This window comes from Saimiri boliviensis, chromosome 4 (assembly GCF_048565385.1).
Source record: "Saimiri boliviensis isolate mSaiBol1 chromosome 4, mSaiBol1.pri, whole genome shotgun sequence".
In the NCBI taxonomy this organism is placed as follows: domain Eukaryota; kingdom Metazoa; phylum Chordata; class Mammalia; order Primates; family Cebidae; genus Saimiri; species Saimiri boliviensis.
Window position 1 is genome coordinate 71,995,728 of NC_133452.1, and position 24,192 is coordinate 72,019,919.

Sequence of the window (24,192 nt, forward strand, 5' to 3'; positions counted from 1 at the left end):
CCTGTGAAGGGTTTCCAGGCTCCCAGGGAGGGCAAGTGTTGTCCCTCTTATTTGCTCTTGTTCAGATTTGTATCACCCAGAAAATTTACCACTTAAAATATCTCCCTCACTAGGCTGATACTTTTTGAGGATAGAGAATTTGTCTTATTCATAATTATAACTTCAACACTTAAGTATCCAGCTCTAAGTACAAGACATATCTGTTGAATGATGATTATATAGATGGTTCTGGCAATAATATGCCCAATGAATTAAAAGAGAACTTTAATAAGGAAACTACTTAGGAAATCAATTTGGTTATAAAAGCTAATAATACAAAAATGCCAACGTAATTTTTAAAAATACATAAACTTAGGAGAGTACATTAGTTTTGAAGTCATGACTGGGACTGAGTGATAAAAGGAATAAAGGAAAGGAATGATCTGATGACTCAGGTTGGTCCTGTGTGTAGTCAGACAATAATATTTAACCAACATTTAAAGCAAGTAGGAAATTTAGGAAATATGACTTAGACCTAATAGCTTCTTATTCTTAAATACATCTTTCACTTATTTTTAACCACTGATACAATGTTTTACTATTCCTGTGGTCTGAGATTTCTGTCGCTGGTGCTCTTGACATCATCACCCTAAGGATATGAAAACACTTTAATATCATCTCATTCTTTCTTCAGTTTCAGCCATATAAATGCAGGGGTTGGTAATTTTCAATGACTTCCATATGCTTGCATAGTTCTTTTCATGTGTAATGTTAGGAGATTTGGGAGGGGATAGTCCAAATATGAGATATACCTCTTAATTGTACTCCTTCAGCGAGTTGACTGTGTATCTATTGTCTCTTCAGTAAGAAAAGGTCCTATTTTTTCTGAACAAGGTTAATTAAGCCCTAGTTCAGTGCTTGGTACACAGAGATCTGACTTAGAATCTTCCTGTGACTAGAAGACTGATGTGACCCCAGCATTGCACTTCCCCTGACCAAAGAGAGAGGAGAGGCTCAAGTGAGCCCTTGTTTTACAGCTTCTGAGAGTTCCCTTTTGAAATAGGGTGATGGCCTTTAACAAATGGTTACATTTATGTGATTTTTTTCTTAAAGCAAATAGTTGTAATAAAATTATGTTTTTAGGGCAGAAGTGTTCTTAATTCCTATCACTTACATGTTTTGTACATTTAAGTGTAGCATACAGCATTTGGCCACAGACTTCTCTTCCTTATTTCATATGCAAACATAATTGTCCAGAGGAGCACTTGATTCCTTCAGCCATTGCTCTCTGAATCCAGGAGTGATATGTAGCAAATTAATCAGAAGCAAACTTGATAGAATCATTTGCTCTGCTATAATTTACTTACAATTATGGAAAAAAATGAGTGGAGCATTAAAATCTTTTCGAAAGAGAGTGGACCACAAAGTTTTATGATCTGTATGTTTAAAATAGAGAATTCTTAAACATTTTAGTTTTTTGACTGTAGCTTAAAGTGCTGAGGTTTCACTATATTAAAAAGTATCATAATTTTAAAGATATATGATTAATTTGGTCTTTACTTGTCTTTAACTTAGCATTAGGTTATATTTTACTTCAGTTAATGATAGGAGATAAAGAGTTCCAAGGGAGTGTTAGCATAATTTAAAACTTTTAAGTTGCCACTATATTAAATCATTAAAAACAGTAATTTTAGATAACTGTTACTCTACCTAAAATCTAAGAGTTGGACAATACTTAGTTTTATTCCACCTTTGTACTGAGTACATTTGATATGGTTATAATAGTGGGTGTTCAGGGATCTCTTTTAACCATATTTAGATCATACTGAAAATTTCTATTCTGCCTTTCTTTTACCACTTTCAATAAACATCCAAATGTTTCATTCTCTTTTAAGGTGAATCAGAAATGAGACACTTAGAGATTTTTTTTTAACAGAAATAAAAGTCCCCACTTGTATAAATGTACCTTTGATAGGTATATTATCATTTGACGGTTCTGATAAGAATTATGATAGATACAAACACCATTGAATTTCTTTGTTTTCTGTGTGATTAGAATATAAGAACATAAAACAGTTTTGTTTTATTGTATAGTTCATTGTAAAAGGTGTATTAATTTAGTGCTTATATTGAAGTTTTAAAATTTAATGTGAGACATGTTTTCCTTTAATTTTACTGAACGTCTGTGTGTGTGTGTGTGTATGTGTGTGTACATGCGAGGTTCAGGAGAAATCAGTTTTGAATACTTCCCAGCAACCTTTTTCTTTCCTTGTTAAATATGTGCTGTAAATTGTGCTTCTGGAAAGAGATAGGAGGGAATGTGGAAAAGGAAAGTAGAGAAATTAAAAATCATTTCAATAAAATGCTTTAATTTATGCCTCTGCAGTTAAGCAGTGCTCCTGGTTAACAGAAATACCCTTCAGCTACACAGGATTTTGGAGGGTTGGAGGGCACTCATTTGCACATAAATAGCCATTAACTGATAAATTCCCAGAGGTCTCCTGTTGCATGTTAGTGGTTCTGACCTACTTAGCTAGCTTAAATTTGTTTTACAGAATTATTATAATTCTATCCTTGGTACTTAAACTTTGTGATTAATGCATGCCTCACAATACAATTAAAGTATAATTACACAGTTTTGCAGTTTCCTATTGTGGGGTTATTATTACAAAGATCTGGATTTTGCAAATAGAAGAGTTAAGGTTTCCATATTTATCACTTTTGCTGTTATTAGGTGATTATGTTAAATGGGACCCTTTTATGTCTGAAGAAGGGATTGGAGGGAAGTGAATCATTATTAAATGTGGCATTTGTTAACTTGGAAATGATTGGGTCAGCTAATGTATGGTCATTTTTGTATGCTGTCTGCATTGATGGGTCACAGGCATTCTTCCTTTACAACTGTTTTGTCCTTTTCATTGTTGCTCTTTCAAGTGTTTCTGAATTACAGTAGAATCTTCACACCATTTTCTAAGAAAAGTAGTGTTGGGATAAATGTTAGGAAACAGTAGAGAGACACAGTGGGACTCAGGAGATCTAAATTCTGATGCTGACACTTGCAGCTTAGTTATGCGGAACAATTCATGTTTCTGAAAGTTGTAGTGTCATCTGAAAAATGAGTAGTTTAGACTAGAAAAGATTGGCACACTAAGGCACTGTTGGCCAAATCTTGCCCATAGCCTATTATTGTATAGCCATAGAGCTTAGAATATTTTTTATGTTTTTAAAGATTTATAAAACAGCAGGAAGAATGTGAGCCAGACGTGGCACCTGTAGACCCAGCAACTTAGTCTGGACAACAGAGTGAGACTTACGTGCTTAACCATGTCTCTTTAAAAAACAATATGTGACCCTGTACGTGGCTCTCAAAGCCCAAATATTTACAAAAAGTATTTTGCCAGTTCTCTGGCTAGATGTTCTCTGAGGCTTCTCTCAATTGACATTCAGTAATAAATTATAGCTTTTGTGGTTTGGTTTTTTTTTTTTTTTTTTTTTTTTTTTTTTGGTATTCAATCCTTTATAGTCCAGGCTGGAGTGAAACGTTAGCGATCATGGCTCGCTGCAGGCTCGACCTCCCTGGCTCAAGTGGTCCTCCCACCTCAGCCTCCCAAGTAGCTGGGACTACAGGTGCACACCATGCCCCCCTAATTATTTTAGAGGCAGGGTCTCACTATATTGTCCAGGCTAGATTTGAACTCCTGGGCTCAAGTGATCCTCTTGCTTTGGCCTCCTAAAGTGTTGGGATTATAAGCATGAGCCACTGTGCCCAGCCCTAGTTAATTCTTTTATAATGCTAATGTTTTATAGCTCTATGCATCTGTTTTGGGTTTCATTTCTTTCACATTCAATATTTACAGTGATCTGTGATGTGGTACCTCTTCAGTGTCCATTGTACATCCAGTTAATATTATATTAACCATAGGGGTGGTAACTGTTTTCTGAAGATTTGTAACTTGAAATTTCAGTTTCTACTGAAAGGAATTCCTAGTAAAATGAGATACTAAGATGTCAGTTCTATTGAAGGGGAGGCACGGGGATGAAATGCTTGACTGACTTTGAAATACTTAATACTTTGGAACACTTTGAAAATTGTGTTCTGTTTTTCGGGAAAAAAGTACAGATACATGCTAAATAATATTATTTAACAAACTACAGAATCTTTTTTTATAAATTTTTTCAGAGCATCAGTTTTAGCCAATCTATGTTGCTATTTTATCAGTAGGCTTTGGCATTCCTCACTGTGTCATTGAACATGGAAAGTATGGGCCACTGTTAAAGTTTGGCTGCATTTAAGTGGTAGTCAGCTACTACCTCTGGAGAAACTTAGCATCATATATTGTTTACTTGGTAATATGCATTAAATATAATGAGCTAAGTAGTTTTAAACCACTTTTATTCAATATTATGGGGAGAAAGTTAGGCCCTTCCAGAAAAAAGAGATGGTCAGAAATATCAGCTGCTTTGTAAAGTTGGCATACAATCATCATATTTCTCAAAAGAAAAAATGGTTACCCTGTAATAATCAGTCTAATGAATTCAGAAATTCATTGATTGTCCCAGCTCTGGGTAGATTAGGTAGAGACTTGCTTCAAGGAGTGGAATTTATGAAATGTTTGCTGCATCCAGCAAGCAGAGCTGCTATAATACAGCTGCCTCCTCAGTGGTTTGCTTTGATCCTGTGGAATGAAAGGACAGGAGGATCAGCTCAGGTCTAAATGAGATTACAGCTGGTTCTGCAGCTTATCTGGTCTATTGCCAACTAGTGTGGCTTTGCACGTCCTAAGGGGTTTACAACAGAAACTGTTTATTTGAGTATCATCGGTTTACTCAACACAAGCAGGCTAATCCTTCCCAGCCTCAGCATGTTGTAGAATTGTGCAGGAGCCAAACCAAAAGCTGGTGTAGCCATACCCTCTAGAGCCCTTTGTCTCGCTCTATATTGATTTTTACCTGAGTTAAAGACGGTTAAAAAAAAAAAAAACAAAAAAAAAACAAAAAAAAAACACCAATAACCAGTCCTATTGTGAACAAAAGGTTAATATTACCTAAAATCTTACAAAAAGCATCTGTTAACCCTAGAAGGGACAACCTCCTTTTTTTGCCTTTCTAGTCAAGTGGGATTTTCTGGTTTCGAATTTTGAAGAACAAGATAAGAAAAACAGCTTAAAAGATCTTGCTAGGAATTTCAAGTTAAATGCTTAAGTCTTTTCTAGTAGTGCAATGACAAAAAGCTTTGTATATGGAATATGGGTGATGTGTTTCTAAGTAGTAAGTTTTTGTTTTATATCCTTTTTGTACAAAGCAATTATTTTATTGATGTGGCAGACAAAATGCGTGAAAACAAGGCTGGAAACCTTAAGGAAAAGAATCCGGCTGTCAACATGAATGACCAGTAGTCGTTTTACCTGATGATATCTTGATTAGTAGTATAGTTCATTAATGAATAAAGGTTGGCGATTAAGGGTATTATAAAGATACAACTTTTATTAATAATCCAATGTGGGCTTAGTCTTATTTTACTATTTTATCAGGTACTCTTTTAAACCTTCAAGTATAAGATTGTAATTATTACAGTTAAATCTTGAACAAAGATGGTTTATGGTGAAAAATGCTTTGGAGTCAGATAGACCTGGGTTATAATTCCATTTCTGTTACTTAGTGGTCAAGTTATTTAACCTCTCAGTCCATTTTTTCATCAACAAACCGGTAGATGATATTATTTACTCTACAGCAGGCGTCCCCAAACTACGGCCCGCGGGCCACATGTGGCCCCCTGAGCCCATTTATCCGGCCCCCCACCGCACTTCAGGAACAGGCACCTCTTTCATTGGTGGTCAGTGAGAGGAGCACAGTATGTGGTGGCCCTGCAACAGTCTGAGGGACAGTGAACCGGCCCCCTGTGTAAAAAGTTTGGGGACACCTGCTCTGCAGTGTCTAATCAAACCAAATTAGAAAATAATAGAAAGTAGTACGGAGTTAATCAGATTAGTCAAGGCTAAGGTAGCAGCTCAGGAGCCAAAAGGCATTGAAAGTTACATGCGTAGGACCCCTCCCATAATGCTAGAAAGGATTTTTAATAGTTGTGTTGCAGCAGTCTTGGCAGCTTTGCTCTCTCTATACGTATCTGAAACATCCATTGCCATCTTTAAAGGTATGTGATCTCAGGCAAATGGATAGAGAGGTTGCCAGGTAAACACCCTTCTGTTAATGCACAGGAGTAGCTACTAGAAAAGCCATCTGTATGAAATCTATGCTAGTTTAAAATTCCTAGGAAGGCCTGAGTAGTAAACTGTTATTTACGATAGGTGGGTGAGCTCTATTTATGTCCTTTCCAGCTTGAAAGATTTTACTCAGTTGTTTAGTACACAGCAAAATATTCGTAAATATTGTCATCTGTGTTAAGTGCTAAGTAAAAGACAAAGGTATATTGTTAGAAGAATACAGCAGTCATTTGATTTACTTTCTCCTAATTGACAATGAACATGTGTCTTCAGCTATATGTAAGCACAAAAATGTTACTATGGAAACATTTGTAGGCTTTCAAAAAGTACTGTGTGACGGAATCAGCTAAGACTGATGTTTATCTTAAACACACAGCTTGTCCAATATTTAAACCTAATGGACAAGATGTGTACCAGTTGAAAATGTAATATTTATCCAATCATTTCTATTCTATCAATCTAGGCTCTAAAGCAATAGGTTGCACTCATCGAATAATAAATTTTTAGTGCACTTGGAGATAAAGGCTGTTGGTGGTGATTGCTTAAACTCTTTTTGCTCAATCATCTGAATGGTGCAAATCAAAGCATTTTGTCAGAATGTGAGAAGTTTCACCTAGATATTGTTTCCCACATACGCAGGTCACCATATAAATTACATTCATGGTTTTACAGCGTAACTGGTGCTGGAAGTTAAATTGATGCCCAGTGGTGGAACTCGTAAAACATTTTCCTGTTAACACGACCAGGCAGAGCTGACATTGTTGATGGTGGGTTCGATCTAATAAACTATTGGTTCTAACAGTGATTTTTACTGTGTTGCAGAGGTGTGATGATACAAGTTTAGTGATCCAGCAGTTCTTCCTGAATGACAGAAAAGTAGCTCCACTGCCTATATTACCAAATGCTGGGAAGAGTAAGAGTAAGAGATGATTGGAGCCTAATGTAACCACATGTTCTGAAAGATAATGAATTATAAGAAAACTTTTTAACTCAATGTATACCTTCTTCAAAAACACTGATTTTTCTCAAAAGAGTGTGTTATGTATTATCTGTTGGAAATACTTTATTATTACATTGTTATTCAAATATATAGGCTGTGCCCACCTTTCAGAATCTTTTACATAGATGTTTTAAGTTAGTTATTGTTTCTGAAAAGAAAGCAGGTTTACATTTTGTTTATATTTTTTTCTCTGTTTTCTAAAGTTATTTTTTTATAAGGACTTTATCAAGGTCTTTTAATTTTGAACTACAACAACAGTCGATCTAAGCATTTTATTCCCATAAAAGTAACTTTCAGGGGTTAATTTCTCCTGGCAGTTATAAACAATGGGTAGTTTTAAGATTTTTGAACTATTTTTGCTTTATTCATAAAGCTTTATAAAACCTTGTCTTATTTGAAAGTAAATTAATTTTTCCAATTTCTAGTTAAAATTCACAGGATGATAACAAAGCCCTAATTCTTAATCAGTGTAAACAAGTTATCTTTTCAGTTCTTCCTTTTTTGACATTGTGTCTGCTCCTATAGCACTGTTGTACATTCATACTGAATTGGTGATCTTTTTGTAGTTTTGTTCCATTTTGTGGTATCACAGATCCTTTACTCACCACTTTAACATTTCTTATCCCAGCATATACATGGATTTTTTTTTTCATCAGGAGATGAGCTTTTTTGATGTGCAGATAAATGTTGTCAATGGTGCTATGCAGATGAAACCTGTCATGTACAAATAGCATGTATCAAGCCCTAAGCATGCAGAACCAGATAAATCGGTTCATTTGCTGAAGGCTTGCAAAAAGAAATTAGTGCTATAATAAAAGCCTTTGAGGCTCTCAGCCCTAATAATGGAGCTTTATAATAAACCCCACAGATCATTGACTCAATGGATAATCTTTTAGGAAAACTTCTGCTCCCCCCCCCATCTTTTCCTCCCTTTTAAAAAACTACAGTAAAAGTGGTAAGTAGCATCTCTATAGAGAATGTGTTTGATATGAAACTAAGTATCTGGAAAACCATAATTTAAAATTAAGAAATTTGTGTACTGGTAAATATGAGATTATTCTAAACAAGCTTATACTTTTTGATGATTTTTATCATTGATCTTAAACATTGACTATTCACTGCTTTTTCTACGTAAAATTCATATTAAGCATTCCTCCTAAGTTAGAGCATTTTATACATGAGATTACCGTTGGATTGTTGAGGACAGTAGAGGCACAGAGTGAGGAGATCAAAAAAGGCAGAAGAGGAGTCAGGAAGAGAAATTGAAAGGAGGCATTGAGCTTTTATTTAGAGATATTTAGAAAGTTGTAGAAAGTAGAAGAAAGGCGGTGGGATTTATATATTTATGTATACACAAAACTTTACACATAATTTCAAGGAATTTACAGATTTCTAAAGGTTATGTATGTACTGCAGGTTATTACAATGGTGACTAGACTCCTATTTATATTAGAATTTGTTTATATTTTTGATGAAGAAAAATTTTTTGAAATAACACTAGGTACTTTTAACTCTTACTCGACTGAGTTTTGAAATCCTAAAAAGCAAGTCACTATTGGAGATGATGATGAGGTTTTTAGATCCATTAACACAATTGGCAGTGGTCATTAGTCTCTGGTTGTATGATTTGCTGTATTTTTTTAGTGTCAGAGAAATATTGAGGATGCAGAATGCTTAAGAGGTTTTAGAAAAATTATTATCAAAGAACACTCCTTTTTCCAATGCATTAGCTATTGTAATTATACATTGGTACAATCTGTTCACATAGAATTGGATTTGATTTAAATGGAGGGGGGTAAAACTGGACATTTTCAATATTTATTGATAAACATAGTCCATTAAGGTAAATTATAGGGCAGATTTCACTGTGACAGGAACATTTGGTTGATGTAGTTATTATCAGTAAGCATTACCATTAGACCCTTTATTTATAGAAATTTATTATCACCAATTAGGAAAAATGCTCACAAATGGAATTCAGCCCTAGCTTACTTACTGTGGAATAGTTGACCTCAAAAATCTTTGGCTCTTTACTTTTAATAAAATGACTCCAAATTTTTTGAAACAAAGCACACTCCCCCACATAGCATATAGCAACTAAACACATGTAAAATGTAGAATTATTACAGTTGTCATTAGAGGGTAGCAGTGACTATGTACTACTGTTTTCAAAAAAGACTTCTGTGATGGTGAGAGCTAAGCTAGGTTTTAGAAGATAGTTTTATTAAGTAGCTTTAAAAGGTGATCTCCATAGGTTTATAAACAATACCTTGGATAACTAAAATGAAACTTTTGAAAGCAACAAGAACTGAATAAAATTTATTGAGAATAAATATGATAATATACGTAAAATGTCTCAGCATATGTTTGATATAGGTGTTCTGTACTGGTAGGTAGAAAAATAAAGTAGTTTTTCTTCAAATTAGCCTTATCTCTGAAATTCATGTGTCTTAAAACCAGTCCAGAATTTCTTAGATTGTTGGGAATGGCTTCTAGGAGACTTAAAACAGCTATTTTGTCTAAGTCTGCCTTTGCACTGTTGTAGATACTACCCTGTGGTTATATTTCTAATAAAATTCTTTGTTCCTCCCACCCCAACCTTCCCAAGTGTGAATTCCTTTAGGTCAGGTCTGCATCTTTTTCGTCTTTGAATCTCTAAACCCTACACAGTGCTTTATATATGCCCTTTAGAGCATTAATAAACTGTCAAAACATAGTGGGGTAAAACACCACAACAGCAGCCCTTATATTATGCTTACAGATTCTATGGGTCAGGACTTTGAAAACCTAAGGGCAGCTCTTACCTGCTCTACCAGGTCTAGGTAGAGCTGAGGCTAGGATGATTCATCATCTGGGAGTAACTGTAATTCAGTGTCATTGAGTAACTCTAAAGGCTGAGACTAGAAGAACAGCTAAAGCTGGGAGGATTCAGTTCCTATATTGCTTCTTAAGTAACACATCTAGTGTCTGAGCTAGAATGGCTGATGGATAAGCTCAGCTGGAACTGCTGACCTGAGTGCTGCCTGTGGCCTCTTGAAGAGGGTATTCTCAGGGTCATTGGATTTCCTACTTGGCATTTCAGGGCTCTAAAAGTGAATATTTCCCAGCAAACAAGTCAGAAGCTTTATGGCCTTTTATTACCAAACCTTATAGCCACATACTGTCATATGTGCTGTGCTATATTGGTCAACGCAGTCATAAAATCTCTCAGAATCAAGAAGTGTCAAAGAATTTGTGGCCCTGTTTTAAAAATTACACAGGTTTCAGCAAACAGTAGAATAGCCAAAGCAAGACAGAGATAGAGATGGAGGATGGGCCAGGATTGAGAGGAAGAAGAAAAAGATTGTGAGGTGTGTTTAATATCACAGTACTTATTGGCTCCAGTGCTGCTAAGTTAGGTAGATTGGTGGTCTCTTCCAAAATGAAGATGAGGGCATATTCCATAAATATTCTGTTCACATTGTTACATATATTCTGATTTTCTTTTTTTGGTCACCAATTCCTAACTGCCCTTCCACCCCCCAGACCATTCTTTTTTCTTCTATGAGAATTCAATACATAACATTTTATATAAGATCCAGTGCATGTGTGCTTTCTCCATTATACCCTATCCATTTATGTTTTAAGTGGAAGAGAATTGTATTTGAAATCCTATAGACCAGTATGACAACTTCACATATTTTGTAAGGCATGTACATTTCGTCGTGAGATTGTTTACAGAGATGATCTCACCTCTGAGTGCCTTTAACCCCAAGGACAAAGATCCTGGACCTTAACATCCTGGACCTTAACTAGTGGTCTACCCACATGGTATTTGTGGTAGTAGACAAGCTTGGATACTGACTAGCTTCATATGCAGCCTGTAATCTCCCCCTCCTTTCACTCATCTATTACCTTTTAAATTTGGAGTGTGACTTCCTGGAAATGGGAGCCCTAACTGAATAAAGGAGTGCAAGTTGTCACAATCAGATGATGATCATTCTTCTGTTCTTTTAGAACTTGCTAAGAACTTGCTAAGCTATGATGACATCTGCCAGTCTGTGGTTTCTTACGGTTATAATGCCAAAGGATGCACCCAAGCCTTAGTTGTGGTCTTTGCCTCACCTATTTTCTTGAAGGCATCTTGTGATGCTGTAAAACTTAAATTTTAACATCCAGCATGTTAATTTTTATTCGATTGTGTGTGTGTGTGTGTGTGTGTGTGTGTTAACTTCAGGACTATAACCTGTTGGTCATAATGTTGATGCCAATAGGTGAAGCTGAGGCTGTGGGTCAGCGCTGATGCTTATGGGTAGATCTGCCCATGCTCACTTTTATTAGATGAGAGAGTAAGATAGCACTGAAGTGTTGGCAAAATGTATAGATACGGATATACATATGTATAGATATGTCTATATGTCTGTAGTATGATGTGATGAGTAGTTATATATATTTGTACATGTGCAGTATCACACTGCACATACTCAACAGGTTGGGTTTTTTTTAATGAAAATATTTCAGTCAGCTAAGATTGTAATATTAGCATTGTGCGATTAAAAAGGATGTTTAGATGTATAAATATATTAGGCAATCCTTATAAGCATTAGGTTATCTGGGAACAAACCATGAGGAATATATATGTTGAGTATATAAATTGGTTTTCTCTCAGTTACAGCTACCTTAAACACTTTTTATTTGTGGCACTAACTTTTTGAGATAACGTGATCCTCCATGACCTGTTCCTTATCAATATGATAGTTGCATTTTCCTTATCAATACTATACTTACATTACACAAATGTATAGTTACATTGTTCCTTATCAATACTACAATTCCTTATCAATACTACAGTTACTGGCACTTGACTAAAGGTAATACCATCTAATGGTAATACCACACTGTTTGTGAATCCCTTCATGTACCATGAAGGCCTTCAGGATCCTTTCACTGATTTACAGCAATAAGAGAACCTATTTTTGATATGGTAAAAGATATGTGCTCATCTCCAATTACAATTTAAGGCTCCCGTCGACCAACCCTGTTGGGAGGCCACAAAGCATCGTCTTCTTTTGTAATTTCAGTCATCAGTAATTCTCTTCAGTTTTTCCATTACACTGTTATGCATATAAGCCTCTTTTTTGATCATGACGTCATTTTTGTAATTGCTGTTGTTGGCATGTCTAAGCTTTCCATCTAGCTGAAATTTGAACTCAGAAATTTGTGCCCAAACTTGCCCTTGTGCCCTATGTAGTAGGGCAGGTAGGAATCGCTAGCCGTAGCCATTTTTGTCCCTGAGAAGCCTGCCAAAAACCCCAAGTGTCACCTTCTTAAAAGGTGTTTCCTGATCATCCTACTTGAAATACTAGCTTCTATCAATCATCGTCCCCATGCTATTTCTTTTTTATTCATAAAGTCCACAAGTTGAGGTATTACATGTTTGTATGTTTAATTATCTGTCTCTCATTAGAATATAAATTCCAGAAGGCAGAGACTGTGTCTAATTGCTAGTTTTGTATCTCTGCTGCTTAGAATATATGCTGTGTGTGTTGAATTAGAGAGTAAGTGAATTGATTTTGTAGGCCTTTGTGCTTTTACTTTCCTCCTTTTCACCTAACCAGTCCTTACCTATCCTTTGATAATCACTTCCGTGCGCATGTCTTGTCTCCAAAGTATTTTTACCTAAGTGCTGTAATTTTAATGCTTTAGCAGCTCCAAAGAGGATAGTAGGGCACTATTTCCATTTAGCAGATGAAAAACCGAGGCTTACTAGTTTTCCAGAGTCACAAGCTGATCTTTTCTGTTTTAGACGAGAACATTTGAATATTTCTTCTTACATCTCAAGGAGCCCTTACTTTTCTCTGTAATATGTGATGGAAAGCATCATTGCCACTGCTGTGCTTTATTGTTCAAAACAGTCAACATACTCTGCCTTGATTTTACATATTCATTCATTCATTCATTCATTCATTCATCTACTGCTTACTCATCCCCTCCTACACATATGCACAGACATATGGATGTACTGGGGCATCTATTACATAGAGGCATTGCAGAGTATGCCTGAATTGGTACTTGCCAGCCTGGTTTCTGGCTTGTTGCTTCTCCCTGATAATTTGGGCATGCACAGGATTGGGGCTCGGGATTGAAGCTGCCATTATTTCAGTGAGGCTTTGTAGAAGTCTCTTCATACCTAGAAGCTGTTTGTTGTTTCTTAATTTTTGAAGATTGGATTAGATTATTTTTAGGGTAACTTCTACTGTTTTTTTGTTTTTTGTTTTTTGGTTTTCTGATAATGCCATTACCTTAGTTATATTCTTCCTGGGTAGTAAGGCAGAGTAAACCCTGTTTCACAGATATAAACAAGTATGACAAGAGGACTCAGTGGCTAAGGTTTTTTAGTGAGTTTGGCTGAAGCTAAAAATGGTTATAGAGTGTGCCAATTCCCATTTAGTTTTCCATCAGTTAGATTAATAAGATACTTGTAATAATTACTCATAGTGGTTTGGAACAACTTTTTAAGTTAAAACTTTCCATTGTATTTTTCACTAACACAGATTTATTTTTAAGTTGCCATGTTTACAGTAGAGTTAAAAGAGGAATTCAATTATTGCTGTTAGTCCTTATTGGTCCTATTTATTATATTATGCTTTTTCCATGTGATGCAAGGTCCATCAATAGACAACTTTAATTTTCTTTAAACTTTGAGGGATCATAAATTAGAAATGTTTATATACAACTATGAATCCTGGGAAAGTAATATATAGGATGTCATACCTTATTCTATGACAGTTACAGGAGAAAAATGGTATGCCAAGATTAGAAGCAAAACCTATAAGCAGTTGTCCAGTACGTGTTCGCAGAAGCCTGCCTAAGTTACTAGGAAGTAGCAGAAACTCAGAGACCAGGCTGGTAGGTAGAAGTTTCAGATACAGGGTTCCATGCCTTTCATATGCTAGATGTCTCAATAAATTTGTGTGTCTGTGGGGATAAGGTATCTGTGTGGGAGTAGAGAGGTGGGGGCAAAATGGATAGGTGAACATATGAAGTCAAAGCAAGAAATAACACAGATAAAAACAGGAAATATTGGAAAGTGGGGCAAAAGAGCAGTCATAAAAGAATCAGGAAAATACTTGAAGATAATGAGGAAAGCCAAAGGAGGCAGGATAACTGAGCTAAAATAGAAGCTTAAAAACACCTGGATAATCGGTATGTGAAAGTGTGGGTGTTTGTATAGTGTAATGACAGGCTTCTAAAAACTTTTCTGAATGTTATTTTATGTGGTCTTCACAATGTCTGCCTCATAGGATGAGAAAGAATGCTTATAAAACACTTTGCATGGTGCTGGCCTCATAGTAAATACCAATAAATGCTGGATGTGGCTGTTGTTTCTACCATGAGAGCTGCAATTTGAATAACTTGACATTTAGCAAATTTATTTTCTACCTTACCATATTGTATCTTTTATAACATAAGAGAGCTGGTTACAGGTGTGTATTTCCACATGTGTATATTTCCAAACTGATGTTAACATGAAATCTATCTTTATTCAAATAAAACAATTGCCAAGTAATGGGAGCTCCTACATCCTTGGGTTATGTCTTTTAGTTTCTGACCAGAAATCACATTTTTCCTTTTTTTTTTTTTTTTTGAGACGGAGTTTCGCTCTTGTTACCCAGGCTGGAGTGCAATGGCGCGATCTCGGCTCACCGCAACCTCCGCCTCCTGGGTTCAGGCAATTCTCCTGCCTCAGCCTCCTGAGTAGCTGGGATTACAGGCACACACCACCATGCCCAGCTATTTTTTTTTGTATTTTTAGTAGAGACGGGGTTTCACCATGTTGACCAGGATGGTCTCGATCTCTTGACCTTGTGATCCACCCGCCTCGGCCTCCCAAAGTGCTGGGATTACAGGCTTGAGCCACCGTGCCCGGCCTACATTTTTCCTTTTATGCGAAAAATCTACTTTCATATTTCTACTGTTTGTTGAAGAAGGTAGATAATGCCTCATAAAACAGCCATCACCTAGAAGTATGTTATATTCTTTGAAATATTTCAAATATGTTTTGTGTTTTCTTTAACATTGTTACCTCTAATGACAGAGTTTCTTTTAATATTTGGGTTTTTGTAAATGTACCTATAACAGATATGCATAGGTCACATCTAACATAATAAATTTATTTTTTAGTAGTCTGTGTAATTAGTTTTCTGATCCAAACATGATTTTAAAAATTACCTGTGACTGCAAGGGGTATTTCTAGCTATTTGGCTACAGTGCAGAAATTTGTTTCTTCCTTCAGACTTCCATTACAGTACACCCTCGGCATTTCCTGCATTTGTCACTCACTGACTTCTTCATATTTAAATAACTTGTTATTAAAAGGTTTTAATCAACTTTGTTCTGGTTTAAAATAGTGGATAATCATTCTTCTTATCCAGACTGAAAAAGCTCGAACATTCAAACTGTTGAGCAGAAAGCATTCTTCATATTCCCAGGGATATTAGCTTCTTTTTCAAATCCATAAACACTAAGTGGATGCACATGTCCAAAACAAATGTGGTTTGGGGTCAATATCTTACCCTTAATTGAAATTTACCTTCGCTATTTTAACTCAGCCTTAGAGGATATAATCTGTAGCTTCAAATTTTTTACCTCACAATGATTTTATTTATTTTTTTCTTCTTCTTTTTTTTTTTTTTTTTGGAGACAGAGTCTCGCTGTTGCCCAGGCTAGAGTGCAGTGGTGCAATCTCAGCTCGCTGCAACCTCTGCCTCCTGGGTTCAAGCAGTCCTCCAGCTTCAGCCTCTTGAGAAGCTGGGACTACAGGCACACATCATCAGGCTCCGCTAATTTTTTGTATTTTTAGTAGAGATGGGGTTTCACCATGTTGCCCAGGCCAGTGTCAAACTCCTGAGCTCAGGCAGTCCACCCGCCTTGGCCTCCCAAAATGTTGGGATTACAGATGTAAGCCACCACACTCAGCCTTTTGTTTTTTTAACCTAATGTATTCAGAAGTTTGAATCATATCCCCACATTAGCCCTGGGGTATACTCCTTGGTAGCTCAACATTTTGTTCTAGAGAGGTCAAAGGTGGTGCACGTTTGTTGACCTTTCTCATTATTGCCTTGCATGCATGTTTTCTAGTATCTTTTCTTACAGTCTTTTTTAATAGTAGAATTCTGGTGTTGCTTCTGGCCCTTCAAAAGACAAAGCTACGTGTGACTTCTCCAGCCCCTTTTCTTAGGCTTTCTGAATTTTCTTTATCTTAACTAATTTTTTTGTGTATGAGATGGAGTCTTACTCTCTCGCCCAGGCTGGAGTGCAGTAGCACTATCTCGGCTTACTGCAACCTTCACCTCCGGATTCATGCAGTTCTCTTTCAGCCTCCCAAGTAGCTGGAATTGCAGGCATGTGCCACCAGGCCCAGCTAATTTTTTTTGTTGTTGTTGTTTTAGTAGAGACTGGGTTTCATTATGCTAGCCAGGATAGTCTCTATTTCCTGACCTTGTGGTCTCCCTGCCTCGGCTTCCCAAAATGCTGGGATTACGGACATGAGCCACTACTTACGCCTGGTTTTTTTTTTTTTGAGACAGTCTTGCTGTGTCACCCAAGTTGGAGTGCAGTGGCACAATATCGGCTCACTGCAACCTCCACCTCCTGGGTTCAAGCAATTCTCCTACCTCAGCCTCCAAAGTAGCTGGAATTACAAGCCTGTACCACCATGCCTGGCTAATTTTTTTGTTTCTAGTAGAGATGAGATTTCACCATGTTGTTCAGGTTGGTCTTGAATTCCTGGCCTCAAGTGATTCACCTGCCTTGGCCTCCCAAGTGCTGGGATTAAATTTCTGTAACCTAAATAGAAAGAGAAGATAATTTATCAATGTTGAATTCATTTAAAACTTATGTATGTGTAGGTGTATAATGGTGCGTGTCTTAGTGTGTAAAAGAAAAGTGGGCTTTGGCGTCAGATTTAAGTTCAGATGACGGGACTAGCCTTTTCTAGCCATGTGACCTTTGGACATATGTAACTTACCAGCTGTTAGCTTCATCATCTATAAAGAGGATTAATTATACCCATCTCATAGGGTAGTTCAGATTTTTAATTTAAAGAATTTCTAGCATATATATAGACATTGATCAGAAATGTTACTCCTTCCTAAGGAACAGGTTTTCGTTAGTAAATAAAATGGCTTCTTTAGAAATGCTGAGCAAAATCCATCCTACTCAAGTACCATAAGTTATTGATTGCCTTTTGAAATGAATATACTTTGAAAAAGCTATAAAGGGTAGTAGAAATGGTGGTATTATTTTACTTGGATCCACTGTTAGAAATGCAGTCTGAACTTTGCTATGCTGATATAGGCAGTTGAGTTAGTTGTCAAATGGATTTTAGTGGTTTGTTATTTATCTCATCTAAGACAAAAGACCTGAAATGGTTCTCTAGCCACTAGTTCGAGTTGAAAGCATCTCAGGCAGGTTTTTACACAGAGAGGACATAAGCAGATACTTGGTTAGAGAATTTTATGAGAATTGCTTACTATATACTCTTTCCTCAGCCATTTGTGTACTTGTGTACTTGTTTTTTCAGTACGTCAGGTAATTATTAAGTAACATCCCATAATTATCCAGGAATTCCAGTGTAAAGGGGTGCAAGGCCCTAATGTTATACAGTTTATACTGAGAATTATTACTCACTCTCGAGTAGCTATGCAAAGTGCTCTAAGATGTGGTCTTAAAACCAGTTTGATCTTTTTGTGGAATTGCTTTAGATACATATGCTAGTTTTGTGTTTTGTATAGTTCTTTCAAGTATCCACTTCCCCTAAACTGTTTAAAAAATCAAACATCTTTTTAAAAATACTAATTATTTTTCTTACTGGAATGCTGTCTCTGTTAAGGGAAGTCTTCTCCCTCATTTCCATTGCTTATTTTTTGCTACTTTCTGTATAATTGAAAAAAAAAAGCATATGTAAGGATGATATCAGTACATTCATGTCTACTCAGTTGATCTGGCAGTAACATAAACAGAAACAGGAATAATAGCATGGTTGTACATTTAGTTTTAAATAATCATATTATCAGTGGGTACACAGCATATATGCTGTCTATTCCACATCACTAAGATCTCTTATTTCGCTCTGTTTGTTAACCTCAATTTCCTGCATATGTAGCTATTAAGGTCTAGAGATATCTAAATTTTCAGTTGAATTAATCAGCAAAGGTAAGTGATGAATCAAAATTTGAGGCAGTATTGAACTATGTTTTATTATTTTATAAATAGTAGCATTTTATTGTTGTTTATTGCCTACCAATTCAGAATGATTATGGATCTTTTGGGACCAAAGTACTAAGATAGTGTCTAGCATAGTTTTATCTACTACACAAGGCCTGTGTCTTCCAAATAAGGAAAGTATTTTAATTTAAAATACCACACATAAGCCAGATACACTTACCTTCCTCTTGGTACATCCATGTCCTAAAGGCTTCAGGGGAAAATGATTTTAAAAATTGTTCTCGTGTCTAGATTTTAAGTAAAAATCGCTTGTCATGTGTGAGTTGCAAAATGCAGACCTTCATTCTGAAGCTGCCTCTTTCTCATTTGGATCTGACATATGTAAAAGCATATAATTAATGGTTGACATTAGTAATTAACATTAACTTTATGATGCTTAATATGCCATCATTCATCCATCAAACAACCAGAAATGCATAATGTCTTGGCATAAAGGTTTTAATTAAATAAAATGGTTCTCATATGATATAAATGGAAAAAGCTCAAATTGTAGTTTAGGAAGATTTTTGTAAGCATGTTAAGGGTGTTAGCTGTATTTTTATTTCTTTTTAGGAGTATGCATCAACAATTGTGTCAGGAACTTCAAAGGGACAATGTGGACCTAGTTGCACAGTCTTCATTATCAGCTAAAGAGCGCCACCTTGCTGCAGTTGCCAGTGCACTGTGGAGACATTTCTTTTCATTTTTGAAGAGTCAGAGAATGTCACAGGTAGTGCCTTTCTCACAACTTGCGGATGCAGCTGCAGGTCAGCATTAGTTATTAATTTGCTAATTTTTCTCTTTGCAGACTTTCTGTCAGTATTTTCCTTTATTTTCTTAGTAGCAAACTCTTGCTTTGTATAGCAAACTTTTTGTCAGCCAGAAAGATGAAACAAATTACATATTGTTGAATTGGGATCCTTTGGCTTATTTATTACTAAAAATTGAATGATTATTTACTAAAAATAAGATCATTTTCTATCTTGAAAATATGGGATATATATAAAAGCTTTTCTTACGCATGTAATATATTGGGAAGGTAAACTAGCATTTGATTATGTGTGAATCAAGTAGTTTATTTTCTGATTATATGAGCGGATATATAGGTATCAGATGAAGTTAATTTGTGTAAAAAGCAAAAGAATATAAAATAAGTACTATTTCAACACCAAGAGGATGGGATCAGAATGACATTGAATATATGTATGTTATTGTTCTGACTTCTGCTAGATTCTATTTTAATTGTAGTTTTTACTTAATTTGATTATTAACCTAACGGCATGTCCTTGGGCTTTAGCAGACTCTGGGTATTTTGAAATTATAGGCAAGAATTTGAATATATGTGCATATATGCCATTTCTAAGAAGAGGCCATTATCTTCTCAAAGGGGTATTTTGCTCAAAGCATGTTAAGAAGTATTGGATAGACAGTGATTAGTATGGTAACCCCATGCACTTAAATGAATGAAGTTCATTTCAAGGTATTTAATGTATTTTTAAATAATGCTTTTAAAATCCTAAGATTTAAAACAATATTTATTTTATCCTAGTGTGTGTGAGGAAAACTGAGCTGAAAGCACTATGTAAAAGATTGAATGATTTAAATTTGAAAAGATTTTGATTCTGGTAACACTTCTATAATTAAGACTTTGCAATGATAGATTAAAGAATTGTGACAGGACAACAGTTTTCCAACTACTGTAATGTCTGTGAAAATAAATATTGATATTCAATCAGTTTAAGCAGTCATTAATAGATGATGTAACTTACCTTGTGTACATTCATCATCCAAACTGCCACTCAACAAAAATAATAATGCATCAGTTTAGTCAGTGCTGCCTTAGATCCTGAAGATAAATGTATATAAATATAAAGCAAAATATGTGGACTTTGGCTTTGATTTGAAATAAAGGCCTGATAGTTTAGGGGAGAATGATTTACTTCATTTAAAAAACAGGTTACTGAAATACCTACTTTAATTACCATTGGAGAGATACTAGTGGAGAAGAAGGACAAGAATACTTGTTCTCATGGAGCTAATAATCTAGTGTCAGGGTATGGGGAGACCACTAAGTGAATAAATAGTGTAAAATGTGGTGGTAAATGCTGTGGAAAAGAGAGAAAGTATAGGATAGGAATACGGCAGGCCAGAGGCAGTTGTAATTGTAAATAGAGTGGTCAGGAAGGCCCAAGTAAGTAATAATTGTGCTAAGAACTGAAGGAGATTAGAGACCATGCTTTACAGAAGTCTGAAAGCAAAAACATGTCTGGTGTGTTTGAGAAACTATAGGGAAACAGTAAAAGCTCATGTGGAATGAGAAAGGGAAAGAACCAAGAGATGGATCAAGAGGTAATGGAGAGCTAGTTTGTGTTCTGCCTCGTAAGTGGTTACAAGGACTTTTGCTTTTACTCTGAGATTGGAAACTGTTGAAAAGTGTTGAGCAGAGGAGTAGTAAGATTCCTCTGTCTACTAGGTTGAGGCTAGACTTAAAGGGAGACTAGGCAAGGGAAGAAAAACAGGAAAGCAATTAGAGAACTATTGTAATAACCCAAAAGTAAGCAGCTGTGGCTAGAGTGGTAGCAGTAGAGGTAGTGAGAAGTGATCAGGTTTCCCATCTGAAGAAAGTATATTTAAGGGAGAGCTGACAGAATTTGCTAAGTGGGCAAGATATGGTAACCAAATAGCTAAAGAGAGGAATTAAGGGTAGCTATAGCCATTGGCTGAGATGAGGAAGATTGAGGCAAGAACAGATTTAATGAGGGAAGACTAACATTTTTATTTTGGACTTTTTTTTAAAGATGTCCATTAAATCCAAGTGGACATGTTAAGTAGGTACTTGGATAATGATCCTAGAGTTCATGAAGAGGTCCAAGCCAGAGGTTTACAGTTGTTCATTATAAATATATAATTTAAAGTTGTTAATATAAATACATTATTTGTAACATCCATGTATAAATAATTCTTAAAACCATGAAACTGGATGAGAACAGCCATAGAGGAAATATAGATGAAAAGAAAAATTTGAGGACTGGGCCCTAGGGTATTCCTGTGTTCAGATTTGTAGGGTCAGGAGAAACAAGAAAGGAGACTGGAGAGGAATAAAGGTAAAGTAAGAAAAATCAGGGAAGTGTGGGGCCCTGGAGCCCAAGGAGAGGAAAGCGATCAACAGCTCAGTTTCTACAGATTGATCTAGTGAGATGAGGTCTGAGAGTTAGCCATTGAATTTAATAAGAGGGAAGTCACTGGTGACCTGAAAGAGCAGTGTGTATGTAGTGGAGAGGCAAAGGCCTGATAGAAGATGATTCCAGAGAAAATGTGAAAAGAGGAATTGTAGACTGCAAATTTAATCTTTTTGAATATCACTGTTTAAGAAAAGTAGAAGCCGGGCGCGGTGGCTCAAGCCTGTAATCCCAGCACTTTGGGAGGCTGAGGTGGGTGGATCACGAGGTCAGGAGATCGAGACCATCCTGGTCAACACGGTGAAACGCCGTCTCTACTAAAAATACAAAAAATTAGCTGGGCATGGTGGTGCATGCCTGTAATCCCAGCTACTCAGGAGGCTGAGGCAGGAGAATTGCCTGAACCCAGGAGGCGGAGGTTGCGGTGAGCCGAGATCGTGCCATTGCACTCCAGCCTGGGTAGCAAGAGCGAAACTCCGTCTCAAAAAAAAAAAAAAAAAAAGAAAAGTAGAAAAATGGGGATAGTAGCTAAAGGGGTTAAAGAGGAAGTTTTGGTTTTGTTTGGTTTTTAAATAACATGGGAGAAATTTCAGTATATTTAAAATGCTGACAGGAATGCTCCGAAGTGAAGGAATATTGCGTGGTACAAAATGTCACTTTTGTTTTAGTGCCAAGAGAACATGGGATCCTATAGAGAACTTGGCCTCAGTTCATCTCTAGTAGCAGAAGAGAAGGCAGAATAAATGAGCCCAGATGAAGACAACTGGGTAAATGTGGTAGCAGCTTTTGGTAGTTCTCTTGTGCTGTTTCTTATTGCTCTGTGAAGTAGTAAGCAGTCCATCAGCTGAAAATGAGGAAGAGGCAGAAGGTCCTGGCTGTTGATGAAGAGTGAAGAGAAGATATGCAATTGTACCCTAAGAGAATAAAAGACTGAATGAACTAGAGAAATGTAGTAGGAATGCTGGCCAGTTCTAAGAGCCTATTTGAAGTTTGTAGTTATAAATGTAAAGTGGTATCAGTCAGCATGATTCTTCTCCAGTCGTTTAATACTGGTACAGGTGGAGGTACATGTGGGGAAAAGGCCAAGAAGTGGAATTAAACAGGTGATGATTTTTCTAGGCAAGTACAACTGAATAAAGGAGCAAGGGAGTTGGTGGTATAAATGAATAATAATGGACTGTGCAGTCAGGTTTCCTAAAGAGGGACAGGGAAGGCATGAAGGCAAGGAGGGATGTGGAAACGGTTGTAGGATCGGTGGGATGTAGGTCCTGATGGAATCAAAGAATTTTGGAGTTGGGGGAGAGAGGAGAGTTGGAAAGCTAGTTTGGAGTCAAAAATTGGGGTACTTTACCATTGAAATTACAGAGATTGTAGTTACTGGTAATGCCAAAGTCTCGGATATCACCAAGGGAGTAAATGGCTGATGTAAAATGGAAGGTAGATTCATTGAAGCAGAGGAGTTCAAGAAATTAAGAGTCAATGGCACTGGGGAAAAATAATCATAAAAGATTATGACGGGAGTGCTGTTGGAGAGCATGATAGTGAGCTGTAGTCTACAAGGAATGAGAGGAGGAAGTGAACTAGGAAGTAGCAGGTAAATGCAACAAAGGTAGTGACTAATATAACTTGATGATAGGAAATGCAGTGAGCAATATTAGGGAGGAAGAAGGGAGAATAGTCTAGAAACAGCAATGTGGACCAAGGAGTAACCTCACCCTATTGGTAGATCAAGTGGTATTCAGTGAGTGGGAGAATAGCCACCATTTCAGAAAGCTGCATAGGAGGAGTTCTTAATAAATAATGTATCGACAAATAAATTAATATTAAACAAATTAAGTTTATGGACTCCCCCTCCAAAAAAAAATCACAAAATAAAACATATTTGTTTAGCATGGTTAACTTAGGAATTCAAGTTCCTAGACTTTATAGGTTCTGAAGGAAGTGGAGTGTCATTGATTGTAGATCTCTGTTTCATAGATGAGAATGTCCAGTGTCTAAGGTGAGAATGAACTGTTCATCTATGGCAGATGGCAAGTAAATTTGCTTCCTTGGAAGACTAGTTGCTAGACATACTGTATAAATAGGTCTTTTGAATGGTGGAGGCACATTAGCCAAAACCTCAAGCATAAAATTTGCAATTAGAGGGAGCCACTATAGATCTGTAACGATAATGCAAAGATAAATTCTTCTCAGCCTTTCTGGAGATCTAGATGCTATAGAAATTTCTATGATTTGTTCAGTTTGGCTTTTTGATTGATCTACATTTCTAAATAGGATGTTTTATTATTTGGTACTTAAAAATAAAAAAAAAAACAACACTATTATTGATACAATTGGCCAGGGGTGAGGTGTGGGTCAGAACAGTTTTTAAAGATTCCTCACCTTAAGTTTCTCTCATTTTAAATCTAGACTTTACTTTGCTAGCAATGGACATGCCAAGCACAGCTCCATCAGATTTTCAGCCTCAGCCAGTTATATCAATTATTCAACTTTTTGGTTGGGATGATATCATCTGTCCTCAAGTTGTAGCAAGATATTTAAGCCATTTCCTACAAAATAGGTACGT

General features: G+C 36.3%; 1 protein-coding gene across 1 annotated transcript in view; it reads left to right on the forward strand.

The window, feature by feature from the left end:
- The window catches only part of MMS22L (MMS22 like, DNA repair protein), a 141,520-nt gene that overhangs the window by 82,445 nt on the left and 34,883 nt on the right, over positions 1-24,192 (forward strand). Inside the window, exons 15-16 of the mRNA XM_039467936.2 lie at positions 19,021-19,214; positions 24,036-24,186. Coding sequence (XP_039323870.1) covers positions 19,021-19,214; positions 24,036-24,186 — 345 coding nt within the window. The remainder of the gene's footprint in view (positions 1-19,020; positions 19,215-24,035; positions 24,187-24,192) is intronic.